The sequence below is a fragment of the Heterocephalus glaber genome, unplaced genomic scaffold, assembly GCF_053883595.1.
Source record: "Heterocephalus glaber isolate CG9 unplaced genomic scaffold, H.glaber_assembly_v1.0 deba00001451, whole genome shotgun sequence".
Lineage (NCBI taxonomy): Eukaryota > Metazoa > Chordata > Mammalia > Rodentia > Bathyergidae > Heterocephalus > Heterocephalus glaber.
The window spans coordinates 5,465,414-5,478,215 of record NW_028258301.1 but is presented as its reverse complement, the minus strand read 5'-3'; the positions used below and the strand labels follow the sequence as shown (position 1 = coordinate 5,478,215).

Genomic DNA, 12,802 nt, shown 5'->3' with positions numbered 1-12,802 from the left:
GGCAAATAAACCAGTGTTCCAGATCCCAAAGACTTATAATCCAGTAATATAGATAAGCAACTGTAATGTAGCAAATATAGAATTTTACAAGACATGGAAGAATATCACACTTTATGGTATATTTACTTAGCTCACAATACTCCTAAATTGTTTGCCCCTATATACACACACCCACACACACTTTCATGAGAACTGTCACTTTTGGAGTCTACAAAGATGAAGCTCCAGCACACAAATTCCTATTATACGTTTCTTAATCCCCTTACTACTGAACCAAGAATTAAAACCTAATCCAAACTAGGGCACTAAGTTTCTCTGTAATTTAAAGGTGGGACCGAGGGATAGTTAGATGGTTTGTATGTATGACTAGAACTGTGTAACACAAACATAGCTTGTATAACACAAGCTCTTGATCATCTGTATTTTAAAATGTAAAGCAGTGAAAGCCAGACTACAGATAGAACTGAATAAAACAGCCATGTAGTATAACTGGATAATCCTAGATAGTGGTTCAGTTTCTAGTTGAATTCTCCCCAAATTCCAGCTCCATTCTTAGCGCTAAACACCACGAAAAATCCTCACACCCTCCCAGAAAATTCCCTTTCCTTGCTTCTATTAGTTCAAAGTGGTTTATGTTAGTTGTAGCCAAAGAATTTTACCTAAATAGAACCTGAATTTGACTTGAAAATGTACATATGGCTCTTGGTGCCCTCCTTGTCCCACTCTACCTGATAGTTTAGATAATAAATGGGTTTAGACCTAATCTCTAGCTGCCGTATTGTAGATATGAACAAATGTTCACCAAGCATGTATTTTGTATTTTGTTGCATTGCACACTGCAACTAATAAGCCAAGGAATCGACATATATTAGGTGCGTGTACTGTTTCTAAAAACCACAAACTAAGAATGATAAATTATCAATATAGTTTAGTATTTGCTAATTTTACTAAACTCTTTTGTTATGTATATGTAGGGAAGTCATAGGGATTATAAATTCAATTTGAGTAAAGTTTAAAACCATATATTTTATGATAAAGGGCCTTTAACTTAAGATGGCCAAAGCACTGATATTATATATTTGCTGTAAAGAGAATTATAAGAGTTTTATTTTTCTGATATTAAAAGTTACTTAATAAAGACTTGTTTCCATTAACTTGAAAAATAAATAAATAAATGGGTTTAGAAATATATAGGAATTTTATTCTCCATCCTCAAGATTCATCTGTTATTCCTGCAAGGCTATGTTATCTATTAATCTGCATTCCTATTCTTCAGATATTTGAGGATCTCTACCTGCATTTCTAAAAGTAGCTCAATCTCTTAAGAGGTTGAGACTGATTTCACAACCTTCTCTCTGCTTCTCTAACTTGACTCCTTCTGTTTAATGCTACTAATTATTTTTATTTTTTGCTTTTTTTTGAGACAGGGTCTCGTTATGTATTTTAGGCTAGCTTCGAACTCACTACAATCCTCCTGTCTCAGCCTCCCAAGTGCTAGGGTTACAGACGTGTACCGCCACACCTGGGTTACCATTTATTTTCTTTCATTATTTTTTTTTTTGGTACCAGGGATCGAACTCAGGTCCTTGTGGTTGTAAGGCAGGCCGCGGAACCACTGAGCTAAATCCCTGGCCCTCACCATTTCTTTTTAATAAAATTAATTTTGGAAAAATTCTGGGGTACAGTAAAAAAACAGAGTTCCTTCTTCTAGTTTTCCCTCTGTTAACAACTTACATTACCAATATATATTTTTCAAAATCAAAAGCCCAATACTGGTACTTTACTATTAACTGAATTCCAGGCTTTATTTGCATTTCAATTTTTTCCACTAAGGTTGCTTTTCCATCTCAAGATCCAAGCTAGGATACCATATTATGTTTAGCTGAAATAATATTAGTCTTCATTCTTCCTCAACTGCTGCATCCAACTCCTGCAATTATCAAATGCTCCATGAGCATGCCCCTCCATTCTTATCACAACAACTGCAACTCAAAGCTCTCTGTCTTCTCACTGAGTGCCTACTATTTTCTCTACCCAATCCATTTTTTCATGCCTCACCTCCATCCACTGGAATCCTACATACTCTTCAGGGCCCAGACTCAAGAAAACTGCATAGATAAAACCTTTCCTGGATCCCTTGGACCACATTTGATTTATTAGAATAGGGTTCAACCTAGAAAAGTAGTAAAACGAACCAATATATCATGTAATACAGTTTCATATCTGTTTTCAGGTGTAGTTTTCTTTCACAAAGAGTAATATTATACAAAGACTTACAATAAGTTATACTCTTATTACCTTGGTTTTGGTTCTGTTGTACTAAAACAAATTTCAGTAAAAAAATTTAAAAAGCAAATATAAACAGTTGAAAAATTTTCTTACAAGCTGTATGTGGTAAGGGCCGGGGATTTAGCTCAGCGGTTCTGCCACCTGCCTTACAAATGGGGTATGGTAGTACATGCCTATAATCCCAGTACTCTGGAAGGCTGAGAGAGGAGAGTTGTGGGTTTGAGCCCAGCCTAGACAATTTGGCAAGGCCTATCTCAAAATTTAAAAAAAAAAAATAAAAAGGGCTGGGGATGTAGCTCAGTGCAAAGGCCCTGGTTTCAATCTGCAGTACTGCAAAACAAATAAACAAAAAAACCCAGCCACTCCTACAAACAAACCAAAAAAACCTCGGAGGAGAAAAAAAAAGAAAAAAAGAAGTTACCTGTGCTCACAGCAATGCTTACACTTTTTCTCATGTGCAAGCCAGGGGAAGGCTGTGCTTCCATGGAAACCAGTTCCATTTGTCTTGCATCTTGCACCGTATCTTCAACAGTGGTTTTCTTTGGGGAACCAGGAGTGAGAGACTGAGCTTCCAATAAACGCTGAATCTGTATCAATTGAAAACATATTTTAAAGTGACAGTATCAACAAAATTGGCATAAACTAAAAAACACCCCAGTTATAAAGAGTTTAACTATATTTTCTCACATTCTAATTAGATCACACTATGAAACTTAGTACAGAAAGTCATTCCATTAATTAAGAAGCATTTAAGCTAAATATAAATTTAAAACTAAAACATAATTAGATTAGTATTCATAAGTTGACACAAAAGTCTGGATGGTTAATATTACAAATGAATATTTTACTACTTCATTTATAAATCAAGTAAAATTGAAGTATACTATAATCCCATACAGCAAATACTGAACATTTTACACAAGATTCTTCTTATAAAGTTTATCAGATTTGCCCATGTTTGGTCATGCTGAAACCAGAAACATTAATAAGCAATAGCTAACGCAAACTGAGCACTTCTTGTTTCCAAGATACTGGATCACAAGTTTTTATGTATAAATTTTTACAACAACCCCAAGAAGAGGGAACTATTACTTTTGTTGTTGTTGCTTCCAGACAGGGTCTTGCTATGTAATCCAGGCTGGCCTTCAACTCACTATGCAGCTGAGAGTGGCCTCAAACTCATGGCGATCCTTCTGTCTCAGCTTCCCAAATGCTGGAGTTACAAGCATGCAGCACCACACCCAGTTGAGTAAACTATTATAAACTATTTTACTGACAGGAAAACTTGAGGCATTGAAAAGTTACTTGTCCAGGTCACATAACTAACAAGTAGCAAAACTGAGGTTCCATTACCAAAAGCCTCTTCTCCTCCTTTTAAAATTAAAATTCATATGCCATAGAATTCACTTCAAGTAATTCACTAGTTCTTAGGATAGTCACAAACCATTACTACTATCTAATTCCAGAACATTTTCTTCAAACCCCAAGACTCTGTGACCCATTAGCAGGCTCTCCTCACTGCCTCCTTGGCAGCCTCCGGGGACCAATAACACTCTATCTCTATGGATTTGCCTATTCTGGTCATTTCATATTAATCGAACCATATAAAATGTGCCCTTGTGTCTGGCTTCTTTCACTTAGTATAAAGTTTTCAAGGTTCAACCATGTTATAGCATTTATCAATACCTTTGATCGCTAAATATTCTATTGTACAAATATGTCACATTGTGTTTATCCATTTATCAGCTGCTAAACAACTGGGTTATTTATAGTTTGGGCTATTATAAGCAATACTGCTCTGGACATTTATATACAGGTATATATTTTATTTATATACCTGTTTTATTCATTTCTCTTGGGTATATACCTTAGTGGACAAGCATCCCTTTTCAAATGTGACTTTCTATTTCCCTACACATGGTACTATTGTACTTAACTAATACCATTAATTTCAGTGAATTAACCTTATTAATATAGTATTATCAATAAACTTTTTTTTTTTTGGTACTGGGGATCCAACTCGGGTCCTTGCGCTTGTGCAGCAGGCAGCGAAACCACTGAGGTAAATCCCCAGCCCAATCAATAAACTTTTAAGATCAGTAGAAACAGAAACTGAATCAATAATATAAAACAGTATATGTATTTACAGTAGTTTGGAACACAAACTTTGGTGTCATGCAGACATAAACTTAAATCCTATTCTACTGAGCCAGGCATGGTGGCACATCTGTAATACCAGCACTTGGGAGGCTGAGGCAGGAGGATTGCTGGGAGTCTGAGGCCAGCTGGGCTACATAGTGAGTTTAAGGCCAGCCTGAACTACATAGTGAGAACCTGTCTCAAAAAAACCAAAACCAAAACCAAATAAACAAACAAATCCTACTCTGCTACCTTTTGGAAAAGTTATTTAACCTATGAGTTTCAATGTCACCTAAAACTAAGGTTGTTGTGAGTTTAAGAGATGAGTAAGTTCTAACTTGTGGAGTGGTCCTACATAAAACTCTTTATAATAAACTCATTCAACTGTTTTTTTCCTTTGGTGATACTGCGGATTGAACTCAGGGCCTTCACACTAAGCTATATCCCTAGCTCTTTTAATTTTGAGACAGTCTCCCTAAGTTCCCCGGACAAGACTCAAACTTGCGATCCTCCTGCCTCAGCCTCTCAGAGATTACAGGCATAAGCCCCATTGTGCCCTATGTAAATTAATTCAACCTATAAATCTATAGATCATCTCTATTTTATTTTATTTTTTTGGTACCAGGGATCGAACTCGGGTCCTTGTGCTTGTGCAGCAGGCGGTGAAACCACTGAGCTAAATCCCCGGCCCCATCTCTATTTTACAAAAAAGGGAGGTTTAGGAAGATCATATGCGGTACTCAGTAAGATAAACTTTAAGGGCCTAAAATTAGTCAGCACGCTATAAAAATGTATTTTCCGTTATAGCTGTCATACTACAACTCTATAAAACAGAATTGATGAAATTTCCAGTTTTTGTTTTGTTTTGGTACACACGTGTGCCACCATGCCTGGCAAGTTTCCAGTTTTGTTTTCTTTTTTTTTTTGGTACCAGGGATTGAACTCAGGACCTTGTGTTTGTGAGGCAGGTGCGGTGCCACTGAGCTAAATCCCTGGCCCACCAGTTTCCAGTTTTTAAGAAAACACATTGACACCAAAAATTTAATAAAACAGGTTCCAAGCAAACCTGTGCCTGAAGTAGTCTCAGCTGTCTGTCTTGCTCTGTGACGAATCGATAAGCATCTGGAGATAATCCCATCATTCCATTATCTGACCCAGTCGTAGGTGTGTGTGTGCACACTGCACAAGGCTGTGGGTTACATGAGTCCAGATGGGAAGGCCTGGCCACAGGTGATGGTTCTCTACTGTTGTCCAGGCCTCCCTGAGGTCTCAAGCCCACAGGACTACTTGAAGAACAGAATGTGTTGTGGTACAGAGCTGGACATCCACCTGGATGAAATAAGGAATGCTTCTGAAGTGCTTCAGACTGGAGATCTTGAATGGACCCTACTGTATTTATTCCTTTCCAAGAATTTATTGTACTATATTGAATATGACCATGATGCTGCCAACAGCTACAAACATTTGTAGAATAATAAGACGGTAGTGGTGGAGGAGGTATCTGAAGTTCCATTGGTTTTCCTGATTGATGGGGTGAAAAAACAAAATTGTGTGGGTAGGACTGTGAAGCAAGAGAAGACTGCCTAGAATCAAATGTGGGGGGTCTTCTAGGATACTCTTCTTTTTGTACATTTCCAGTAACAACCGCCTGAAGCTTCTCAGATACACCAGGAGGTAGCACATTAAGAGGAGACAGTTTAACAATATCACTCCCAAAATGGGAGTTCCCTTTCTTACAGGTAGATGGCTGTTTTACTTTACAGTGTTTCAAAGAAGCAGTATCCTGGGTTAACTGATCTGGTATCTTTTTCAAAGAAGGCTCTCCAGCCTCAGTTTCTGGGCTGTATTTCTCATTATGAAGCTCAGGTTGTAAGGGCTTCAAGTGTTCAGAATGGCTGATCAACAAAGGAGGATTTTCAGTATTCAACAAAGCCAATGTATTAGACAGATGATTTGATTCTTTGAAATTGTCATCGAATACAAGTGAAAGTTCAGGAACTGATGGTTGGATCTTAGAAATCTATAAATGAGAAGGAAAAAACTTTTAGGAGAGAGATATTCCTTGCTTTTCTTAGACCAATATTTCCAAAATAAAATTCAATTATGAATTAAAAATTGTTCATTTTTCCTTCAGTACCAGGGATTGAACTCAGGACCTTGTGCTTGCGAGGCAGGCGGTGGCACCACTGAGCTAAATCCCTGGCCCAAAAAGCTGTTCATTATTTAGACCATCAGCATATTTTCTGGGCAACTCTTGTATGACTGTCAGTAAGAATACAACTGTGAGAAAACAAGTTTTTGCCCTCAAAGAATATATAGCTAAGCATCTCCCAAACTTAATAATAGAATTCCTTTTATTGGATAACTGATGAACATTGCTTAGATCACAGAACACATAAACACAGAAAATAGTTTTTACACTTTGAAAAAAAAAGTTATAATAAACAGATAGCTTCAGCAGATCTAAAAGCAATGTTTATGTATCTTAAATAAGGTATCCTCCCCAATGAATATTTCAAAATATTTTGTTACTAAGTGAAGTTACTGTTATTTCTACTGAAATCAATTAAGAGATGGAAGAGAACAGAAAAATGTAAACAAAATACTCTCTGTGGTGAATTTTTTTTTTCTTTTCTGGTACTGGGGATCAAACTCATGACCTTGTGAGGTAGGCCCGGTGCCACTGAGCTAAATCCCCAGCCCTCTGGGATAAATTTGTTATACTTTGATATTAATTTAAAAAAATCTTTCCAATTTCTTTTTCTTCTAAAGTAACTAGTCCAATTAAGATAAACCACAATTCTTGTGATGTTAACAGACATCCTTGCAGTTTAAGATGACACGTTTAAAATAAAATTCTCTCCTAATGATGACTTGAGCACTGCCACTCAATGGGAGAAATCAGCAGAACCTGTAGGGTCTTATTTGGAACTGACATTCTCTATTGTAATTTTGTTTGTAAATTTTGGTTTATTTTTAAATTCTTTTTTGTTTTCATTGGAAAGGAAAAGGTGATGCGCAGTTTTAAATGCTCAAAGTGTACAAGTTGCTTTGTTACAATAAAACTACATGTGTATGTGGAAAAACAAAAAGATAAACCACAATTCTAAAATAACCCACTGGCTGGCAGCAATCAAAAAATTATGACAGGGCCAGGGATTTAGTTCAGTGGCACTACGCCTGCCTTGCAAGCACAAGGTCCTAAGTTCAATTCCTGGTACCAAAAAAATGACAGATTATTAGCAAATGACTTCTGAATGCAAACAGAATGTTTTCTCATAATATAGTAATAAAAACCAATGTCAAGGTTTGGTGATTGTATAGACTGTTGAGTTTATACAGCTGTGGGAAGCTCAGATTCTGAAACCAAACCTCCTGAATTACAATCCCAGTTTTACTACTGATGAGTTGTGTGATCTTGGGCAGGTATCTTAACCCATCTATGCACAGTTTTTCTGGGAATAAGTATGTGTTCTTGTTATGCATATATTATACATATGTATACATATATATTATTACATGTAATAATAAGTATCTGTGAAGAATACGAAGTGCGATCAATATATACAGTGAATGTTTAAATAAAGATTTATTATACATTACTATTAATCCTCCTTGACAATACTTCCTGGTTCCTCCTTGTTTTGAACACACTTATTTTATCCTATTGCCACTTTCTGAAACAATTCTGGAAGTTTTCTTTGAGTGTCTTCTTGAGATATGATGAAATATATGGTGAATGCTGCTGCTGAGTGCCATTCAATATAAAGGTGGTCTTGTAAAAACACTATGGTGTGTCCGCATCCATGTTATTTAGTGCATCTTGGCACCATTAGACTTCTAGTTCTTCTCCAAAGTCAAAATGACCATGAAAGGTTAACATTTTGAATCAATTCAGGACATCAAGGCAACCACAACAATGTAATTAAAAAGTCATGAAAGAAGACTTCCTGAACTGCCTCAGAAAGGGGTAAGAACAACTTAGTGTGGTGGTGCATGCCTGTAATCTCACCACTTGGGAGGCTGAGGCAGGAGGATCTCCACAAGTTTGAAGCCAACTTGGACTACATAGTGAGTTCAAGGCCAGCCTGAGCTGCATAGCAAGACCCTGACTCAAAAAAAAAAAAAAAAGTGGCAAAGGTGATATAAGCCTGGTTGATGTGAGAGGGAGTATTCTGAGGGAGATTAATGGCAATGTGTCTTTTTTTTTTTTTTGGTACTGGGGATCAAACTCAGGACCTTGCACTTGCAAGGCAGGCGGTGGAACCACTGAGCTAAATCCCCAGCCCAATGTGTCTTTTATTGTAATAAAATTTTAAACATTTAATGTTTTTCAATCATACCTTATGTACATCTCTATACAGATAAAACTAACTAGATTTAGGGAGCTAGAATGATACTTAAACAAGTTCTAGGTACTGTTTAGTGCTTTAACATGAAGAGACTTTCAGGTCTCTAACCACAAAAGTGAATTCATTATAAGGTCAGTGATACCTTCTGGCTTACTGGATGAGGACTAGGAATCGGTCTTGGAGAAAAGTCTTCATCTTCAACACCAGGGTCATGATTACTTATTGATATTTCCCCAGGAGTTAACTTTTGGGAAAGTCTAAAGAGTAGAAGGGGAGACAAGAAAAACTTTTAAACAATCTAGGATTTTTCCCTTCTTCCTATTTGAAATGGAATAAATTCCTTTGATAAGTAATACCTTAATCTTTTAAGTTATATATGACAACCACAGATTATTATTTTTTAAATCAATGATGTTAGCTGACCAGAAAAACTGGCCTCCTCACACTTATGCTTATTTAACTATTCTGTTTGCCTGATCATGGCAAATTTAACCCTATGTTAATCTCACGATGAAATCAACAGTCACTGAGTCCTTTCTGACCAAACACATTGAGGAATGTAGAAATAACACTTGGTATGTACTATAAAAAAATTTATAATCTGGCAACAGACATGTGCATCAATTGTATTGAACAATGCATTAAATACTCGTTGTGTTAAAAAGAAAAATGATTGAAAAATTACATTTTTCTGTTTTTATATCTGTGGTGGGAAAATACTTTGAGACTCTGAGGTATCACCTCCTTTTTAGTTAGCTCCAGTCCTTGTATCACAGATGGAATATTCTAGCAGAACACAGAAAAAAATTCAATACCAGCACAGAATTTCAAAAGTTGAAATTAGAGTTCGAGACTAAAGATTTGAAATACTATATACATCATGATTTTTTGCATCCTAACCCAAATAAAACTTAGAATTAATGAGGTTCCTAAGAAAGTGTTCTGCATCTTGTTTCATTCAAGTTGAATTCTTTTAGCAGAAAGACAACAAATCAACAAGAAAGCTCAAAACAGACTCAAAGATGTGATAGCATCTGAACTCTTCAGAATTGCCCGAACTCTTGTATCCTGGAGAGGCAGACATAAAGATCTTTCTGTGCAGGGTGCTATAATGAAGCAATGAGAATATCTGCAAGGAGTGTTTAAGCAGATGGAACTGTACCACTCCACAAAGCTCTTCAACATCCAAGAAGAACATGTATAATACAGAATGATATCCCATGAGCTTAATGAAACATGCATGCACATAACATGAGCTGGTGACCTCAACAGGATCAGGTGCACATGAAAACATCTTAGCAGACAGCAGCACCGGTGGATGAGAATCATGTCACCATTTGTCACCAGTACTGGCACAACATTACATTACATATAACCCCATAGGAAGGGGATAAAAAGACCTCAAATTCACTGAAATTTGGTTTCTATAACCCAGTAAAATAATAAGGGTTCAAAACGCAGTGGTGTCTCGGTTCACAAACTTAATTCTTTCCACGATTCTGGTCACAAACCAAATTAGACAAGAACTGAATCAAATTCAATGTTGACCTTATGGGAAAATTTGATTCGGTTCAAGTATGTCCCATTACAAAAACAAATTACATTTTTATACATGAGTTGTGGCATGGAATTAATATCAACTACATAGTTATTTATCTCTCTCTCTCTCTCTCTCTCTCTCACACACACACACACACACACACACACACACACACACAAAGTGCTGACACAATGATAAAATTCTTTTCCTAGCTTTTTTAGCACCCAAGGGGAAAAAAGGAAAAACTAATTATAACACCAGCTCTTTAAGCCACAAACATTTTGCTGAACTCAAATGACTGATCTTTATTAAAGCTTTGGTCAGAGTTGAAAACAAGCAAGGTTTCAACAACATTAATAAAGAAATTATAAATGTTTCCCTAATTTGGCTGTTTCTTCCAAAAACATTCAAGAAAATGTTGAATAAAACCTTAATATTTAAGGCAATTTGGTGTTTCTATAAAGCCATTAGAATGTGATAGTTTCTGATGATCTACCCTGTTTCAAAGATAATTTAGTATGTCCAAAGAAGGGCGGGGCATCCTGTAGACATCTTTCTAGTCCCTAGTACTTCAGAATATTTTAAATGGAAGTTTGCAGGTATGATCAAATTAAGATGCTGAGGTGGAGAAATTGTTTTTGGATTAACCAGGTGGGCCCAGTGTAATTACAGAGGTCCTTATAAGAGGGAGGTAAGAGGATTAGACTCAGAGAAGGCAATGTAAGGATGGAAGCATGGCAGGGAGGGAAAGGGAAGGGGGAAGAAAGACTTGAGGATGCTATGCTATTGGCTTTGAAAACGGAATAAGCAGTTATGTGACAAGGAATGCAGGTGGCATCTAGAAGCTGGAAAAGGCAATAAAACAGATTATCCCCTACAGTCTGAAGAAGAAATACAACCCTCTCAAACACCTATTTTGAACTTCTAGCCTCCACAACTGTAAGATAGCTGTGCTATTTTGAGGTACTATGTTTGTGGTAATTTATTACAGCAGCAATAAGAAACTAATAGAGATGCAGTCGTAGTCTCATTTTACAAATGGGATACTGATGTTTAGAACCAGGCTTGAACACAGATAGGTCTGATATAACCTGAGCTCACAACTATTTTGTTATACAGCCTCTATAAAGAGTTGTCATAGGGCCGGGGACTTAGCTCAGTGGTTTCACCACCTGCTGTGAAAGCGCAAGGACCTGAGTTTGATCCCTGGTACCAAAAACAAAAAGAGTTGGCATAGTTGCCATTTATTTTAAACTTGTACCATAGTTAATTTCCACCTAAAGAATCAAGTGTTAGGGCAGATGAATCATTCCATATTAAAAAAAAAAAAAAAAAAAAAAAGGCTGGGTGTGTAACTCAGTAGTAGAACACTTGCTTACCATGTATAAGGCCATGAGTTCAATCCTAAGCAACACAAACAAGAAAGTAATTTTCTCAATAAGATAAATAGATTCCAATAATCAATAATGAAAAGCTACTTTACATCTGCTTGTTTCTCATGAATTTTTTTTTCTTTTTTTGGATTTTTGCAATAGGGTCTCTCTATGTTGTCCAGGCTGGCCTTGAACTCACGGTGATCCTCCTGCCTCAGCCTCTTAAATGCTGATCTCATGCAATATTCTGAACACATAGTATTAAAGGGGCTAAGAGAGAGGCTTAGTCACAAAGCTGGGAAACAGGCAAGTCAACTACTAGGACAAATTAAAAATAACAATACTTTCTAAAGAGTCAAAGAATAAACTAACATTCTTTTCTTTTTTAAGAAACCAGCATTCTATAGCAGATTTTAACTAAATTTACCAAATTAATGGACCTATCAAATAATATGGACAATACTTCATCACTGGACTATAAATTCCATGAGGGAAAGACAATGTATCCATCTGGTATGCCACCATATCCTCAGCACATTATCTGGCACATGGTAGAATAAAGTGAAAAAGCTAAATTAGAGATGTGATGGTTAATTTTATGTGTCAGTGTGGCTAGGGTTACACTAAAAACATTATTTTAGATGTTTCTGTGGAGATATTTTTTTCAGTGAGTTCCACATTTAAATCATTGGACTAAGTACTACTCCCCATAATATCGGTGGCCTCATCCAATCAGCAGAATACCTTAACAGGAAGACTGACATCCATGGAAGGACAGGGAATTCTGCCAGAAGATTGCCTCTGGTCTCAAACTGCAACTCTTGCCTGGTTCTCCATCCTGCTAGCCTGCCCTGAAGAGTTTGAACTTGTCAAACCTCCATAATTACAGGAGCCAGTCCCTTAAAACAAACATCTGACTGCATATATACACATCCTGCTGTTTCTGTTTTTCTAGAGAACACTGAATAACACAAGGGAGCATCCTCTTTACCATAAAAGGTAGGAAAGAATGACCTAAGAAATCATAAGCCCTTACTTAATTTTTCCAAGGGTGTTTCTTTTAGAAATTTTTAAACAAGCTTTCTTTTTTCAGTAGTTATTTTTACAGT

The 12,802-nt window shown here is 36.6% G+C and overlaps 1 protein-coding gene across 3 annotated transcripts in view; it reads right to left on the bottom strand.

Annotated features, from left to right (window-relative positions):
- Stil (STIL centriolar assembly protein) overlaps window positions 1-12,802 on the bottom strand; it is a 61,170-nt gene that overhangs the window by 24,783 nt on the left and 23,585 nt on the right. For all 3 annotated transcript variants that reach the window (XM_021247968.2, XM_013067237.3, XM_021247969.2), the window contains 3 exons: window positions 8,923-9,037; window positions 5,495-6,448; window positions 2,711-2,876 (listed from right to left, as the gene is read on the bottom strand). In XM_021247968.2, the coding sequence (XP_021103627.1) occupies window positions 2,711-2,876; window positions 5,495-6,448; window positions 8,923-9,037 (1,235 nt within the window). The remainder of the gene's footprint in view (window positions 1-2,710; window positions 2,877-5,494; window positions 6,449-8,922; window positions 9,038-12,802) is intronic.